General features: G+C 42.5%; 1 protein-coding gene across 1 annotated transcript; it reads left to right on the top strand.

Annotated features, from left to right (window-relative positions):
- Window positions 1–283: 283 nt before the first annotated feature.
- On the top strand, window positions 284–13,644 carry LOC111260689 (uncharacterized; the record flags this gene model as incomplete). The annotated part of the gene is given in 3 exon segments (XM_022833643.1): window positions 284–839; window positions 2,808–3,045; window positions 12,995–13,644. Coding segments are annotated over 3 exon segments (897 nt in total), but the record flags the coding sequence as incomplete, so codon positions are not given.
- Window positions 13,645–18,750: the final 5,106 nt, after the last annotated feature.

The raw sequence follows: 18,750 nt of genomic DNA, 5'->3' as shown, positions 1-18,750 counted from the left end.
CGCCGCGCTGACTCCCTCGAGCGGTGCGCGCTTGTGTTTGTAGCTAGCTGTTTTTGCTCTTCTTGGCTGTGGGTTTTGTGTCTCTGTTTGTGTTCACGGAAGGGGGTGAGAGGTAACGAAGACGACGGCCATTGGCCGCCGCCGGGATTTGCCGGTTCACCCTCCCGTTCGACGGTACCAGCCGCGATGGCGGGGGTCGCCGCGGCGGCTGCGGCGATGAGCCCAAGGGGTGAGTGGACATTAAAAGGCTTCGCGCACCTCAGTGCCGAGTCGTCCACACGTCCTTCCACGCAACAGCCGGGTGCCAAGTGCACCGATTTCGTGCCACCTTTTCATGTGTCACGTTCGTCGTGTGTCTCCGGCTTGTCCTCGTCGTGACCACTCGTGATACCGTTGTGTCGTTTTTCCCGTCAGTTTTTTGATACTAGATACATACACACTGTCTCACCAAAAACTCGTTCGGTTTTGTGCGTCCGTTAGTGCATTCGTGCAAATCTCTCCGTCTCGTGCAAAATCCAATTGTTGTCAAGCGTTATTGCATTTCTTGGCAGCACTACTGCTTGTTCAAGCACAGACAGTTGATCGTTTATGTGTGTTACCCCTACACCGATTAAAAGAGAAACAGGCGCAGCACTTGTAAGAGGACGTACCGTCCTGTGGGGAATGGTGCGGAGTCTGCGATAGTCACTTGTGCTCAACAACGACAAGGACATACCAACAAGGATACACTGAAATCAGATCAATTTCATCCCCGTTTCCTGTACTCTACTAGGACGTGTGCGATCAGTCTGCCGACCAGGATACGGCTGGACCATCGAACACTGAGAAAGATGCGCATAGTAAGTGAATGGTCCTATTTTAGGGGTACTTCTCTATCTAATCTTTTCGCAATGTATCTGTACGTATGTGTATGTATATATATGCACAGTTATTCTACGTTACATTGCTTTAAAGGACCATTTGTGGGCTGAAAATTATTGTGACTAAAACGGATTGCATTTTTGCCGACGCTGAAAATGCGATTGATTCAGCGTCACTGAAGATGTTACTGGTACAAACCTGGGATAGCTACGGGATAATATGTATACTAATTTTCCTTTGATGCCTAAGCTGACTTGTGACTATGCAACAAAGAAGTTGATGAGAAATATACTTCATATCGTTTTCTCTGAAATGTAGATGAAGTCCGCATAGTAATGTGGCTAGTACGGCTAATCTGCTATAACACTTTAAGCTAGAGCTGTTAGGGTCATACATTCCGAATTTATGTCGAATCCGTTTATGGGACATACACTCACAATCCTGAGCGATCGAACACAAGCCCCAGTATTTGTTACAAAGATAGTAAACAGCCCATTAGTTTAGGTAGATTTGTGCCTCAGTCTGACGGAATTACTACTACCAGCTATGGAACTGGTCAAACATGTAGAGCCCTTTGTAGCTGCAGAAAGACTGATTGAACTCGATTGATATACAAGCATAGGCGAAGAGCGCTGTCTGATGGTCCAGCCACATTGATTACGCTGACTAATTTACTATTGCAGCATTTACGCGGTGACATTTTGCCTAGCTTTTCCTAACTCAACGACGGACACTTTGCGGTCACAATCAAACTGCTTTACCCTCCATTCCCCCAGAAAGACGCTGACTACCATAGGAGGGAATAGGATTCGTAACTGCCACGCGGCTAATGGAGACGGCGCTGTAAACAGAGTTTGAAGCGATGTCAATCAGGTCATTCTGATGAAACAACAAACCCTAGAATGGCTTCTAGTATTTTTCAATGTGTTTAGCAGTTCGCAAAGAGGAGGTGTCTGTGATTTGGGATAGCAGACGACAAAACGGTTGCAATGTACTTGCTTGAATGAAAGTTGCTTACAACCGCTAGCGAGAATATGATAACGTATAGTGTGATTCACTGATTGATTGAGCACTTTGGGGGTCTGAATCACGTTTACTGATATTTTCATAGCTATCAATAAAACAAGTGAATGCTACGTAGTAACTTTCGATCTCTAGTTTAAACACGTGATCAGTAAAGTTCAAATGCGGTTTTACGGTAAGATGGCGATTTACTGTGGCTACTGTTAGTGTGCATATATCATAGTTAACTAGAGAAATTATCTCACATTTGATCGGGCGCTTTCTTAATCTTTTTTTTTTTTTTTCTTAAAAATCTCATTTAACTCAACTCAACGTTTTTCAAAAAATTTCAGGTCTTCTTATAAAATAGAAGTTCACATATCGTTGATTGTTCTTCCGATGATGGCGTCGTCCTAACTTGAGAAATCCTTGTATGACGTTTGTAGATTCCCTCACATAACATTGTTAAGGGAACAACATTTTTAGTGCTAATATTTTTTATCCTATGATGAGTTGTTACTTAAATTAACATTATGGCCTATTAAACAAGTAACTTTTCCTATAATTTTGAATTTAATCTGCCTGAATAATTTAAGTACTATACATGCCTTAAAATATTATCGATACGTAACACAAGTATCATAACTTAGTTTAAAGTCACAGGAGCCTTAGTTATTCAACGTCACTAGTGATTATATTATTTTTAAAATAAAGGTCGTGCCTAGATTAAAATCATTTACTATTGGGTATATCATCTTCTGATGCTTGTACCTGCTGCTGGTAAAAACGCACATTTACTACTTCATTGTTATAAGGTGTTTCGTAAAACACTTGGTCCATAGCAAAAAGAGAGATGTAAAAAGTCTTTCAAAATATATTCAATAATACACCAGCAAGTACGGTTGTAATGTCTCATCTTTGCTTTTCCGTTTTATTCTTTTCAGTTTCGTGCGTCGGGGCTATTTCTAGCTCTGATGGCCCCCGTAATGGCCATACCAGAGCTTCAGCAAGGCGGTACTCAGGGGTGGGAACTCAGATCTGTTTCACTTAATGAACTTTCAAGGCTTGGACTGGCCACCGGCCCATCAAATAGGAGACCAATATTCCAAAATATCGATGGTGGTCGCTCTCGTGGCCACCACGACGGCCCTCCACCTCGTTTCCAACAAGTTCACCTTCTTAGTAAGTTTCTTAAGCCCCATTTTGCTCAAGAAGTGGATTTTTCCAATGACGTGTAAGCTAGAGTAGCCGCTGGTATCTATTGTTCTTCTTTTGTTACGACAATAGTTAGATATTGTATAATTTCCATTAGAAAAGAATTACAGCGCCTGCTTAACTAACCACAACTTTATCAGAAAGTTGAAAAGTAGGAAAGCTATCTTATTGGTGCGTATGTTAAGAGCATAGCGTCACCTCATACCCAACTGCGAAAAAATATTTCCAGTTCCGGATCAGTTTAAACATAGAGGTTCATTCATTAATTCAACGTTCATCCTTACAACAATTTCGTTGCTGGTGTTTCATGACCTTTTTAATCGAAGAACCGTTTACAAGATATCGAATAGTAAACATTTTATGAAGTTTCAATGTTTTTCATTATAATTAGCCGTTCAAGTTTTAAAGTGGCAGTGATTACAGTGGGTCCAACAGAAAGAATCTATAGACAAGTTGAACTATAGCGTGTAGTTCGCGATTAACTTCTTTATTTATTACTCGTATCGTATAGCTCTACATAGCCACACGAGGGTCCTGATAAGCAAAGAAAGAAAGCATACATCGAAAGCAATAACTAGACACAACAAAAAAATCCAAAAGCATTTCGTTGAAAATTTACGCAATCCCCGCGTTTTTAATTATCTTTCACCAAGACGTTATTGCTGACTAGGCTCGGCCGGGAAAATAACAGCACGAATAATCACAAACTGTGAAAAACAGGATCTGTCATTGTTAATGAGTGCTTGATTGCTACTGTTCTTAGACGCGATCTAACCCGCATCAGCGTCGAAACTAATTGCTACCAACAATACAAAATCAATAAGTAGCGCAATTCAGAGTGACAAAGTCGAGATTTTTTGTCGTATGTTATACATTGTGCGTTAATATGTTGATCCTTTAGCTTTTTTTTTAGAAGCGGGCGCGTTCTTTTTTTCTATCTCGTCTATAGAAACACACGCGCATGGAAGCTACACCGTAAAAGTTGACTTGTACCTCCTGCTCGACAACATGGTGGTGATACCCTGATGACCCCCTATTCGATGGGATCCTTGGCCACGCTTTTTACCCCCATTGGAGGTGTGTATGTACGTCACCCGTAGAGAAACACCCAATGAAACAGTTGGATGGACTGACGGGCGGCAGCTTTATCTAGGACGCAAAACCCCACCGCCCGGTTGACAAACCCTTTGACTAGTTAATAAAATGACGCAAAATATTCCGCAAAAGCGTGCTATATAATCGTGGAAGCAGCCGGGATGACAGTCGTAACAGGTTTAGAGGGCCTTCTACGTTGCAACATAACTCGTGAAGTCGCTTTTGAAGACTGGACTTAGACGAAGAGCCGGAAGCCAAAAAAAAAAGTCCATCAACACCATGACAATATAGCACTGCCTGGACAACATCGCTTATCGGACGACAACGACGACAATAATAACAATAGCAACTACAAAACTGTCTAGAAATGTGCCTGTAGAACCTATGACCCTACCCCCGGGGCTATTTTGCTTTACTTTCAATTACCGGAATTGAGAAAACAATATGAAAACGACGGATCGTCAAGTCAAACCAGGCTGTACACGTAGTGACCCTCATTCAGATGATTACTGTCAACACATACCATTATCATTACAATGGCTATTGAAACTCACACAAATACGTGACAATAGCTCAAGCAGGTGGCATTTGTCTAAAACTATTAAGAATTTCCAAAGATCGATTCAATCATGACAACGAAAAGGTTTCTCGCTCTCTATTACCAACTGTTTGTCTCAAGTACCTATGCTTCCTATGTTCGTCTGACATTTGGCGAAACAGATCAAGTTTTGATAGATAAATTATAGCTATGGTTATTTGTGCTTTACATCCGGTGCGTAAGTCGTTAGGCACCGCTTCAAACATCCAGCTCCCAGCGCAAGAACTTCGACAACTATATATGCCCCTAAATTTAGAAAGTAAACTGGCTACCCACTGTGCTATCCACTCTTGAAGCGATGCCCTCGTTTCGAGTACAGTAAAATTATTGGCTTCAGATATAATATTTCTTGACGTGAGAGGACAAAAGTGGCTCCACTTTCTGAGGTCTTGGCTTGACGCGGCATTCGAAATCAACTTTAACTATCCGATACAATCAGGATGCAGTTATAGATCCATAGAGGAGATATCCGTATTTTGGATAGTCAATCAGCCTGGTGGTGAGAAATCAAGCAGCAAGTAGCAAGCCAGCTCCTCCTCTTTCTCCTTCATCTTTTGTTTTCCTGAACTACCCTCCCTTCCCCTCCCCTCCGCTAATTGATTCGTTTTGGCTAACACTTGTAAGTGGCATTTTACTGCAATAGTCAATTTTCTCTGTTCAACGTACAACTGTTGTTGTTGTTATTATTATTATTATTGAAGTCGATATCATCATTTGCGTTCGCCCCAGCAGACGTAGTGCCAACGGCAATGACACGGTTCAACGAGAGCAGAGACCTGGTCCGTTAGCGGCCAGCTGATTGATGCCCGTTGCCTTTCAAGTATCAGTAGTAGTGGGGTATGTGGCATCAGCGAAAATGTACGCCTACGTTAAAGCACTGTCACTGTGGGACGGCACTGTGCCGACAAAACGTCGACATTTTTCTGCCGTGAACCCGTAGCTCGCTTCCTTCATATTCGCGTTCGCTGTTCCATTGGTCGTCGGAACATTTGTACGTGCCTTTGCTCGTTTTCATTTTCTTTTTGTAAAAGCGCTATCAGCATTTGGCTGACTTTTTCGCTTGTATGTAAATCTGCTAACATCAATCAATAACAGGTAACAACAACCGGTCACATTGGACAACATCAGCAATAATAGGGCAGTTAAGCAGAGTTGAAAGGTGCAGCGGTACGAACGTCGTAGCCGCCGCCAATAACAACAGCAAAGGTTTATTCCGTTACTATGTTATACGAGTCATGCGGATACGGGGCATCTGCTTGGGGTCTCGAGAAAACGTGCCAGCTTTGGATGTTAAACCCAGAAGTATTCGTCTGAATGACATTTAGTTAGTTTTGATCAGTGCAGTAATAACTGACCAGGTGTTGCGGTTCTTATATTACGTTCCATTTTCCTAATCAGTCGTCAGTGGCCTGCTAACGCTACGGCTTTCCTGCCGACATCGTCGTGACGGTAGCGAGGACATTCAGCCTTTGTTGATATCGCTAGCGTTACGACTGAAGTCACAATTTTCTAAGGCTATTTTCGTGGCCTTTGTCATGAACGCCTTGCGTAAGAACCACCATACGATCGAAATAATAGCGCTTAACAACTTCGTTTGCTAATGGACAACATAGAGAAGAGACACAACAAATACAAAACAGCAGACGTTAGCGGACATTAACGCGCGTAAACAGAGCGCATAGAACATATTCGTTTATGCATAGCGATGCGCAAATGTCGATAATGCGAATGAAAGGAACACGCTTGCTAACATGTCGCCTTACGTAATATAATATGTATCGCATTGATCAATTCTGTAAGGGCGTAACGGGCAACGATACGTGTTTCTTGCTACCTCTCTTCTTGAAGCTTCAGGAGCTTTAATTTACAAATACTATCAAAGGTTACTAATGACAATAGACTCGATCTCGAACATAACGCCGATTTTTATTTGCAGTGAAATTGACAAAGAGGTCTTTCCGTTCAGGTACCTCATGCTTCGCAGCTTCCTATCAGTAGCGGTGCCCTTGTACTTTTAGGATCAGTGTCGCCAGAGGAGGAAACAATGGAATACAGATTACATTATGACAACATTGGTAGGCAGTCAAAATGCGACAAATCGGAATGTTCCATATCGGGCTCCAGGACGGTATAAGGCAAGAAGCACTTGTCTTCGGGGGAAGAGAACGACGGCTCTGGCCTATTACAACTAGCTTTGAGCACATCCTCCCTATTGTCCACCTAAATTTATTGTATCGTTAATTGTATCGCCAAATTGGCAGGAGCGATGTCAGCTCACTTCGGTACAATATATGCATACCTAGGATCAATCACTAGCCATATCATGGGTCATCGCGGCCGTTAACGAAAATTTGTACGAAAAACGCAGAGGCATTCGTCTTCTTGCTTCTACCTGTAGTTTTGAAGCATTTTCCACGATAAAACGTGCATCTTGTTTGATTGTTATCGATTGCTTAGTCACCAGTCGTTCGTAGCTCGTGACTGGTCGTTCGGAGCTTACATACAATAAGCACACGCAAGCCGCCCAGGCGTCTGTTAACATAACCCTTTTACGGCACGATAACAACAATACACATCCCTTTATTCCGTTAACAACAGCGAGCATCCGTTTGTATCTTGTCCGGGGGGTCATTTTTCTTCATCGTTCACCATCATTCAATGGATACATCCGTGCCTCCGTATGACCCATCACCACCGGCCCACTGAGACACTGTGAACAAAACACACGTTTTTGCCGTGTACTTTACGTGTAGGGTGTGCACGTTCCTGCACATGTAGAGCTCACCTCTACGTATACACATAAACGTGAGCTTTACGTGTGAAGCGCGAAGCGTGAAAAGCGAAATTTCGTTCTTGTTGTTATCGAGAACTGGAGCTTGCAGAGTATCAACTAAAGGGCTTGGTCGTATAGATTGTCGCCGACCTATCACCTCGTCGAGACAATATTAAAAAGAACTGGCGTTCAACCGGCGCTAGTGATGCTCTTGTCTTCGCCTTCCATCATTTCTCTACCACCAACCACTCCAGTCGTTACCTATCACACTGCGTTTCGTTCTGTCGACCAATCTCCTCCCCATCGCTCCCTTCATCCTCCTAGAAAAGCTAGGTGTAGACAGGTAGAAGCCAATGCTTAGACTTCGCTTGTCTTCGACGTCCAAGTGAACGTGAATCGGTGCGTCTAAGATCTGCTGGAGGTACCTTCATCACAATAATGGTCATCATTAGAATCGCTCTTTCGCTTTTGCTCGCATTTCGTGCAGAACAGTGTTACTTGTAGACGATAGCTCGAGCGTGTCGGGAGGGACCTGGCTTCGTCAAGCGTATGTATCAGTTGCCGTTGATACTAGTCGACAGCGCCTTTGTCGCAAAAGTAGGGCTGAAAGCTGCGCCACTTGTCGAGTCGCACTATGCAATACAATATTACCGAATTGGAACGTCCATCCATGTTGTTAATTTTGCTTACCGGCAAGCAAGTATTTGGTCCCGTTGACCGCGGCCTCATCTATAGATAGTAAGAGCTTAGATTGTATTGAACGAAATGAATGGAGGAAAGGGAGATGAGGTAGGCCCAGTAACTAAACAACTATAACTACATGAATATAATAAAGTAGCAATACAAACCCAGTAGTTAGTATCCGTCTGCCGGTAGCCTACGTCGCACGAACGAGGCAACGATGACCTGTGCGCTCATTTTTGTGCACACCGCTACTTCTATTAGCGATGCGGTTACCGGATTCATAATCGGCATTTTAAGAGCACTGTTATCTGTTGTTTCACTCACTAGAAATATAATGAACTTTATTAGGCAAGAAACCCGCCGAGAGCCAGGGAAACGGGGAGCGGGGAAGAAGGGTGACAGAGCTAGCTGTAGCAACTTTCAACAAAGACCACTTTATTACCCTTTACTTGTGTTATTCAACCCATTACACACTGAATAAGATGGGGTAACTGGGCGCATTTTAAATGGAAATGTATTGTAGACTTAGATGGACACATATACCCAAATGTCAATTTGACTTGTATATAACTTCGGAGACAATGCTGGATTTTTTTAACAACGTTTGATGGCTATCTCATCATTAGTCACTGCAAATAAATACAGATTTCATCTGTGGGTTCCGACAACGAAAACGGCATTTGTATACTTAGTTGGCGTTCGCGATTGGGATATATATGCATTAATTGTTTTTCGTCCGGATACGGGAAAAATCATCATAACATCAATATAACATTTATTTACGTTTATTTTGTCTGACAGCCTCAGCGGAGACGGCCGTTTGGTGCGAAAAAATAAAATGCCTGTCATCATCAAAAACGTTTCTATAGATGTTCTATATATATATATATATATACTGTGTCGTAAACTTCGGCATCTATTACTACTTAAGATGATTAAAAGTTGATGCGGCCTAACAACATCCGTAACAGCTTTAGCGCAATTTTACAGAAAGTTACTTCAATGAACAGTGGTCATTTTTTTACCTCAGACAGCAGGGGACCATCAAATCGATATGGCCACAGTGTACGGTCAACGCGCTTGGCTTGGTGAGGTTTCGGAAGCGGTGGCAATCAGACCTTTTTTTCTCTTAACTTCCGCCCATTTGTTCAGGCGGATCGAACGTCTGCCCCGATGAGGCCTTCACTGAAATTTTCTTTCCAGATTGCGACGATAACCATAGCTCCAGCACCAACAACAGAAGTGATATTTACCGGTTCCTAATTTCAAATCTTTTAACGGCGCCGTCCACCTTGTGCCACCTGGCGCTCGCGCGTTAAGCATATAGGGCGACAAATCATTCTATTGACGCAAATTGACCGTTGTACTTGTTTGTATTTAAGACTAACTGGCCGCTGACTTCACCCGCAGCCGCCGCCCACCCTCCGCCTAACCGAGAAAACAAACGGCTATTTCGATCCAGAAACTTTTCGAATCAGTAAACAACGCATTAAAGCGTAACGCTTGTTTACTTGACCACTATTAATTGCATTTTCAGAGATCGATTGAATTTATGTCACGACGGCATCTATCAGGACACAACAAACAAACAGGAGAACAAACATATATATATTTTTATAGAATGATGATGTATTCAGCACTTGCTAAGATTGTGGATATAGTTGCAGGACTAACGTTCAGTTAGCGTATTTCGAGCAGGCGTCGATGCTTTTTTGTTATTTATTATACTCGCGTGCAATGTTTTTACTTTTCGAGTATACGGTGGGGTAACCTATGGCTTTGTTGTCCAATCAGTTTACGATTTGATACGAGGGAATAAGCGCAAATAATCTGCGTATTTTATATGTTTTTACCGTAGGGGAACACAGAAGGAAAACAGTATGCTTGGATCCAGACAAGTGACTTTATTAGATCCCGTTCAGGCCTGTATCTGGCTTACCAGTATTAGCTGTATATATTTAACACCCAACGCCTTAAAGACACGTACATACGCAGAGGGATATGCAAAAGCCAAGCGTGTCTCGTCTATGCCCCTCCGAGGATACCCTGTACACACACAGTTTGTCTTACATTGAAGCTTTTCTTTAATAACACAAAAATTGATATATGTATCTTCTGTCTGTCTGTCTGTCTGTTTTTTTTTATACCTAACTGCAATATTTAAAGATATGCATTGGCACAATAATATGCTGGCTTTGGAATTTACAAATGGAAGATGCATATCGTTAAGTATTTAGGATATCAGCTTGTCCTTCCTTATTAATTATTTCCTTAACTGCGTGCTAGTCACGATGCTTTGGGGACTAGTACTAACATGCTAAAATGAGCTAGGTTTAAATATTTGGATTTCTGCAAATTTAGTGGTCGATGCTGGAGGACAACGTCAAGGCAGGGTTATGAAGTCGCGAGCCTCTTAAAAAGTATCTTCCAATTTACTATGATGCTCCTATAAGCAAGCAATGTTTCCGATCATGATGATTATAGAAGCCAATGGAAACATGAGTCAAAGCTAGAATTTTCGATTCCTTATCACTGGTCTGTCTTGAAATCTTACTATTTCGATACGTTTCAAGGTACGGTCTGCGGAGTCAACATTCGCGCTGCCATTGACTATACGTATACTATTCGCCCAACGATAGGTGAACTAAAAAGAAAGTCCATGAATCAGAAAATGAAAACGTTGCCACTTTTAGAAAACTTGTTGGCGCTTCTATCATTTCTTAAAATTTGCTGAGACAATGACATCATACGACATGATACAATGTTACGTCCTTTGGGTGTCATTTACAGATTTAACAAAAACCCTTAGCTATCGTCGTCGCCTTCGGCTCGGGTCTTCTCTTACGTTCCGCCTTTGTATACCAGCATGTTGTGTGTATACTTGTATAAACATCGGTAAATTAATGCATAACAGAGGCAACAACAAAAACATCTAAAGTAACACGAACGACAGAGGCAAAATGGGTATCAGAAGCGATTGGTTGACCACACTATAAGAATGGTGAGTGTCGAAAGCAGAACGTCTTCTGAAACCCACAATAAAACGACTAGACGTCTTCACTTTGATTCAATGTCAGTTCACACATAGACAATAATGTTGGACAACGTTCATTCATGAAATAGAGATAAATGGATGAGTACAAAGCCACGCAGGCTTATAAACACAGGTCAACTTTGCATCATATCGAGGGCCTGGACAAAACAATGTCACCATTCGTCCTGTCCTACCCTACAATTGTTTTGGTTTTGTTATTGCTGGTAGCGCTGCTGTTTTGTGACGAAGATGACGACCGTTCTAGATGTCGTTTAATGGCTAACGTTATAGCTAAGTGGACTGTGGGTATATGATGAGGCGGTTATTCTCGTTCATTGCCGTAACTGCGGCGAAAAATTGTGTTTCTCTATTTACTCATTCACTGTCTGTGGTCACTTCACGCAAATGTGTCTTGGTATGTGGAAGAGTCGTTCAGGACGGGGGTGTTATATTTTTCAATTAGGAGCTGTCTTGCCTCTCCGCACAACGGACCGATCGAAGCGGCGCCCCCTTCGGTTCATTTTAAACTGTGAAATCTCTAGCGACAGATTCAACTGCAAAAGCGCAGGGTTGAACCATCACAGATTATCAACAGCAGCGGCAGTGGCATGAGCATGTGGCGATGGCTGTGGTAACCGCTGTTGAAATAATAGAAAACTGAAAGAATGTTGTTGCAGACGTTATCACATTATCGCGATAGTGGCCGTTACTACGACTATGGTCCTGTGGGGCCATTGCTGAGGCCCTTGTAGACACAATTGGGCCTGCGACAGCAGCAATAACAGCAACAGTCGTTCTCACAAACGATGGTCAAGGACGCTCGTGAATCAAGTGCTACACATTCCATTGGTGCTAAATAAACAAGACCATGGGGCAAACTATTGTTTAGCACGTGGTTATAAACACTCTTTTAATACGCGATACACTACTGGGCCTTTTTGTTCTGATATAACCTTATTTTAATCAATAATTTTGACTAGATTCCCATTGGATGCGCAGTAATTACGGCCTGTCAGGTATACTTGTGGAATAGATAGAATTGTCTATGTTTACTATTATGGTAGAGGAAATATGGTGTTTAAGTCCAATGTTACCAACTACGAAGTTTCACTCGCGTCTTGATCAAAAGTGTTCTAGTAGTACCGGTTTTATTCTTTTGAGGCGAAGACCACCTACTGAAGGACTGTGTTATCTTATAAGTGAAGAGCTTTATTTAGCTAATTAGCGGCCAGCAAGCTACTAAAAGCCGCTTTTCGATAATGCGAAAGAGATTAGGTTTTGCACATTTTACCTTGTATATTTTAGTTTACCGGTTATATGGCTGGTTAAGCTGAAAGTCTAGCGTTAATTAGTAACACGAAGAATAGCGCGCCCAGACGTTCAATGAATCGTGTAAGTCAACGAGTATACTCACACCCATAGGAGCCGCAATTATTTACTAGGTTCTGACATGCGAATATAAGTACCGCAAACAAACACTCATATGCTCAGGTTATTTAGGAAGGGGCGCTCCCGTTTCTCGAACACTGTATCGATATATATATATATATATATATATATATATATAGGATAAAACGAGCTTTTTACGTAGCAGAACATAAGAAAGAATCCGAAATGGCGCTCGGCACTGATCTTCTTTTCAATAGTGCTTACAATAGAGTAAGAAAATAAAGTTAATAATCTTTTAACTGATTATTAACACCGTACTTATGCGTTTCTAAACTGATTGCAGGTGGCGTGCCTGGGGGACCACGCGGACCTCGTGTTTTCCCTGGTACTAATATACGCCTGGACAACTTATTCGCCAGTGCACAAATCCACCGAAGGCCTCAGGGACCACTTCCGCTAGGGCCTTCTGGAGGGCCCGAACCAAGCCCGAATCTAAGCGGTCTGCGTTTACCGCCCGGGTGGCAGGCCATCCAAATTGATGCGAACCAGTTCAGCTCTATTGCTTCGGGAAAGCCGGTAAATATCCCCGGGCTAAGTGCTGGTGCCGTGCAGACTGACACGTCGCAGCCACAACATTTCAACCAAGAAAAACTCCAAGGCTCGCAAGGAATCCGGCTTCTCCGGGGGGATCCTTCTCAAGGCGGACAGCAAGGCCCGCCGGTCCTGCAACTTCCAAATAACAAACTTGAGATCCCACAGAATATGCCAACTTACCAGCATGGTCCGTTCCGTTTTGCACATGTTTCGGAGGAAGTTCAGCTAATTGGACAGAATGGTCAAAAAACAATTGAGGTTCCGGTCGGCACGGGCCACGAACAAATTAAACAGGCCGTACAGCAACAGTCTGAGCCACAGACAAATCCTGTACCAGCATCTGAAGGAGGTAGTATCATCCCAGGGGGATTACCCGCAGCCATCCATCAGTTTCTCAAGGTAAGGCCGATTCGATTTCTGTTGTTAAACTCTAACGTTTTATAGTCAGCTAGGATAAGCTGATTTGGCAGGTTTAAGGAAGTGCTAGCTCACTTCATGTCTTACCTAGAACATAACCGGTTAAAAATTGCATATTTGAAAAATCAAAGCTCATTATAAGGCGGTCCAGTCGCAACAGAAATAGAAAAGACCATTCCCGAATACACACAGACAGCTAGATTTATGGCAGTTACTATAATCCTCTGACAACCATCAGCTTAACACAGATGTAACAGCTCAGCTTAAACAACATAGAATTTCATAATACGCTTCAGATGTTCGAGATCGTTAAATATAACTTTCACTTATTGAGGAATTTTACGAAGCTACCCGTCACAATTACAGTAATTCACGACTATAATTGACTTGAGAAGCACGAGCCAAGCAGTTTACTGGCTGCCTCTGACCTACTAAAAAAATACCTCGACGTTTCTCCTGCCGCCGACAATTTCTCGGCGATCAGCTCTCCGACTTTTACATTCAGTAGGAAAATAGAAAGCATCGTCCTGTTTTATGTCACTACTTCAGAGAAGAATCAGATGCGGTCTCGCTTTTGTCCAGGTGCTCCCTGACAAACAGCTTTTAAGCGGTGGCGATGTTATCATGTTCAGAACAAAAGGAACTCGTTTGCTCAGGCAAAATGACAATTGGGAAGCCGAGTCAAGTAGCTAGCAGTCAGGTCGACAGAGAGGCAGGCAGGTAGGCAGGCATCGAGCAGGCTATCTCGAGGAAGAGCGAGGTGAAGGGGATAAAAAAGACAGAAGGTTATAAAAAAAATTTTTTTTCTTCGTCGTTGTTGTCTTCGTGTTTTTTCTTCGTGTCTTTGTTATCTCGGACCAACTGAAGCGCTTTTACAGTTGCTGGTATCAGGAGTCGACGATTAACTTTTCGAGTCGCTACCTATTCCTGGATCTGTAGATGCTATATGTGCATTTATAGGAGCAAATAAGTAAGTATGTGCCCCCATGTGTTTGCATGGAGAGATGCGATGCGGGCAGTTCTGGCGGTGACCACGGTAGAAATGGCAGCAGCAGCGCTCTCATCATGACTGAACGTGAACTATGTGTCAACGTCAGACGGAGACTTGTTGCGTATGTTACGCCAGGTCAAAAATAATTCTAAATGGGAAAAATTCAGAACTTTCCCTCAGACCTTTTCAACTAACTCTCCTGTACTTTCTCCGTGTGCATTTTATTGTTGAGGGTTATTGTAATCGGGCGCTTTGCGTCGGTTTGACCTACTACTGCTTCTGCGATATTTAACTGACAACTGGCTTGTCCCCTTGTCAAGCCTCTTCGCAAAATTTTTTCTTCGCGACGTCGTCCTCATCACCAGAACCGACTTCGTCATCACCATTACGGATGGTATCACTGCCGTTCTTACGGTGAGCGTCAACAAAGACAAAATAATGAAAACCTGTTGCCAGTTCGACCTTGTCGTTGTTGGTGCCACGTAACACGAAAATAAGTTACTTGGAAACAATTATTAACGTTGTTTATTTTTTTTTTTATTGTTTTTTGTAACGCTCATTGCCGTTTTTACTAAACGCTCGTCTAGATCTGGAATGTAATATTTAGTATCGTTTGATGTTATTAAAGCATGTACACATGTCGTTTTTTGTACACATGTACACAGGCACTTTTACTCAGTACAATGTATAAAACATGTTGCGCATCGATGACACTTCGGTGACGTCAGATCCGTCGTGGCAATGTAAAGATATAGAATGCTTTCTCCGCCGACTACGGTAAAGAGGAAAAAATCAATCGGGCTGATGTGAGTACGATTGGAGACAGAAGAAGAATAGTAATGCAAACAAATATATCAAATATACATGTATCACAGTTAATCCTGTGTGTAATTAGGGAGGTCGACGGATAAAATAAAAAGGTCCATTGGCGAAAGTAGAATAGGCAACGGTTGGTAAAGTAACCTGAACATAATAGCGAAGCTTTGTTTATTAGTTACTCATGAATCACTGCCGTATCGCTGATTCAGATGGGAATAAGCGAAAAAAAAACCCTTCATAAATAGATGAATTAAAGCGACAATCTTCAACATTAGATCGACACGTGTTGAATAAAGCCAGCAATATGATTAGGTCTGTAATCAACGTCTGGCAGAGAGCAGCGCTCTGACAAATATTCGCTTTATTCAGCCAGACAGCGACGGCCATAAAATAAGCTTGTTTGCCTTTTTTTTGGATATAAATATGTGCCAAAAATGCGTTTTACTTATCGGTTGCCCAAAAAAGAAAACGACGCTAATAATATGGCTAGACATTTTATCTACGCTGTGCTATTGTGTCGAAGGGGACACCTCTTATTTCGTATGCGTGAAGGTTCAATTTATGGAAATCAAGATTCAATTGGCAACGAGACGAATAAGGAATAGCAGTGTGACGTGAGAAGGAACGTGTGACTGAAACTGCTTATGCGTTTTCAAAAAAAAAATTAGCTGCCCACAGCAGATAGGGCAAACTGTATACGGATCGAACCCCCTGGCATTGCTACGTTCTTCTAACGCCGGATTCATTGCGGACTACTAATACGAACCGCTGATACAATAGGCCAATGAGATCATCGTCCGTTTAAATGAGGTTGTAAAATTGCCCACTCAGCGGGGTAATGAACGACACTTGAAGCGTTGTGAATAGCCATGAATGTGTGACATGTTCCATTGGGAAATATGCTTATCTCTCCATTATTATTGCTGTACACAGATATGAGTTAGCTGTTTCTATGCCTCACGAGCTATGCACAAAAGCGAAATGCGTTGGGAAAATCTGAAGGTTCTTGGTACCAATACATTGCTTGAGACGCATTGCCCGTAGGCCAATACGTTGCGGGTTTGAAGTGTGGTGATATTCATGCCGGCCAAATACGTACGCTAGGCGTAGCGATAGTGAAGATTAACTAGGAGAATCGATGAAATTCAGCTCAGGGATTATTTAAGTATCAGGTAGAGTTACGAATGGGGGCATATTTATCGACAGTGAACTGTACATTTATTATTTTTCGAGTTAATGCTGCAGTTAATTTATGGCTGTCTATAGATAATGTTATATGCGCACCACTTGCCTGGACAATGTGATGGTTTATGCATGCTCTTAAATGTATTATACTACAGGATACTAAGATCGTATGCCTCTCTGATTCGCGAGTAGGGGGTTTTGCCCTCAAACGAATCGTAGGGTGACGGAATGGTGAAAATAGATGACAAAACAAAATTCACTGCTTACGACGCTAATAGAATCCGTGAGCACACAATATAAGCCGATCGAAGGGCTAAACAAATGTCTGAAACTAAAGTCAATATGGCTGCGCCTTTATTATGTCAGATTATCCATAGTACATCGTTCCCTTCCACTCGATCTGCTTATCTCTCCTCTTGTTTTTTTTTCAGTACGCAACGATCTCCTCGTAAATAAATGCGTATACATATCTATATATTCGTTTATAAATTTTACTATTCAGCACTACTACGACTTTTTGCTGATGTCAGATTTGACCTTTTTCCTGATGTGGCCCCTAAAGCTTTTCCGTTGTCGTCCGCTTATGGTTTGGCTATTTGTCACGTTTATGGCCCGCTTGATATTTGACATGTGCTTACCGCCGTCGTCAACTATTGTTCAGTGAGAGGAAGCAAGCGATTCCCGTGATCTACTTCAGAGAATTGGCCATCTAGACACATAGGTTTTTTAGCGCGCGTTTACTTACGTGAAGTATCCAAAAGTGTAATTACATTTCGGCAGCATCTAGGCGTCAGACAGCAATTTAATTTCGGCGCGCAATTGATGACGACCATCGACTAGACATCAACACGCTCTCCCACACACAAACACAAACGCGTACGCTATTGACTCTTAGTTATGTAAGCAGAGAGAGAGAGAGGTACGACTTGATGGTTAGACCGGTCATACTCGCTTGCCTTCTATCTACCGTTTATTCCCGCTTCTCTGAAACAGTCTGTCTTTTACTAACACTGGTTTATCCGCCATTATTCATAGTGATCTGATCAGTACCATGACTGCCGGCGTACGAACAAATGGAGACGAGACAGATTGAAACCACATTCACGCTAAGCACGTTGATTGGATCTCATGGATACGAACAGCTTAAAACTGCATGCGATGACCGCTGATTATTTGACATTACAGGGAACAGGGAAAAGGACCCAGGGAGACCTAGATGGGACTGAAAGAAGAATCATTAGTTATGATTGCAGAAGCATTTTGACTGGGGTTAGCTTAGTACAACTGCACCAGGAGTCGGAGGTCCGAGGGCGGCAGGGCTACGTACGAGCAGCTACAAGCGAAAAGAACGAGTGAAAAAAACAAATCAGGAGTGGTTGAATAGGATGATTGGCTCAACCGATATTCAATATGCAGGCCATAGATAAGGCAATAGCAAGGCTCAATAATAAATCAGTTTCACTGAGTCAGTGAATAATATGGCTTCGCCGTAGAGAAAAGTAGTCCGAAAGACTGAAAGGCTATAGCAACCAATATCTGTACTGTGTCGATGTCCATTGACATCCATACGCTTAGATATAAGAATGTGCCGTATGATTTGTCATCAGCTTGTTAACCGCTTTCAAGGATGATCGTACGACATACGAAGAGGTGCACGAATAGATAAACACAAGTAGGCGACGGCGGTACCGATGGTCAGATTGTACGGTTCTATGGTCTTCCAGTGGTCTGATAGATGACTCAGCGACCATCCGCAAAATTTGCGGGGTTCAGATGTTTTACTGGTCGTCTATTTTTTTTTAGATCGCTCCTGTTTCGCCAACGATACCCGTATCACCGTAACTATAACGCCAGGGTATATTCAGTTTCTGCGTTCTAACCGTTTTGCCTCAGCATGGCGATAGTTGTCTATATCTCGATTCGGGTGGTTGGTCGGGGCGGCTAATGGAGCACCCTTGTGCAATCGAAGTGACCAAATGCTAACAAATAGACTCGTGTAGGCATTTTTCGTTACGAATAGCGAACCGTTAAAGAGCAATGATAATAATGGTAGCAGGACCTTGCATTCGTTGCCTAAACAAACAGGGCCGATG

The sequence above is a fragment of the Varroa jacobsoni genome, unplaced genomic scaffold (assembly GCF_002532875.2).
Source record: "Varroa jacobsoni isolate VJ856 unplaced genomic scaffold, vjacob_1.0 scaffold_48, whole genome shotgun sequence".
NCBI lineage: Eukaryota > Metazoa > Arthropoda > Arachnida > Mesostigmata > Varroidae > Varroa > Varroa jacobsoni.
Note: the sequence above shows the minus strand (reverse complement) of the source record. Positions and strands in the feature narration are given on the sequence as shown.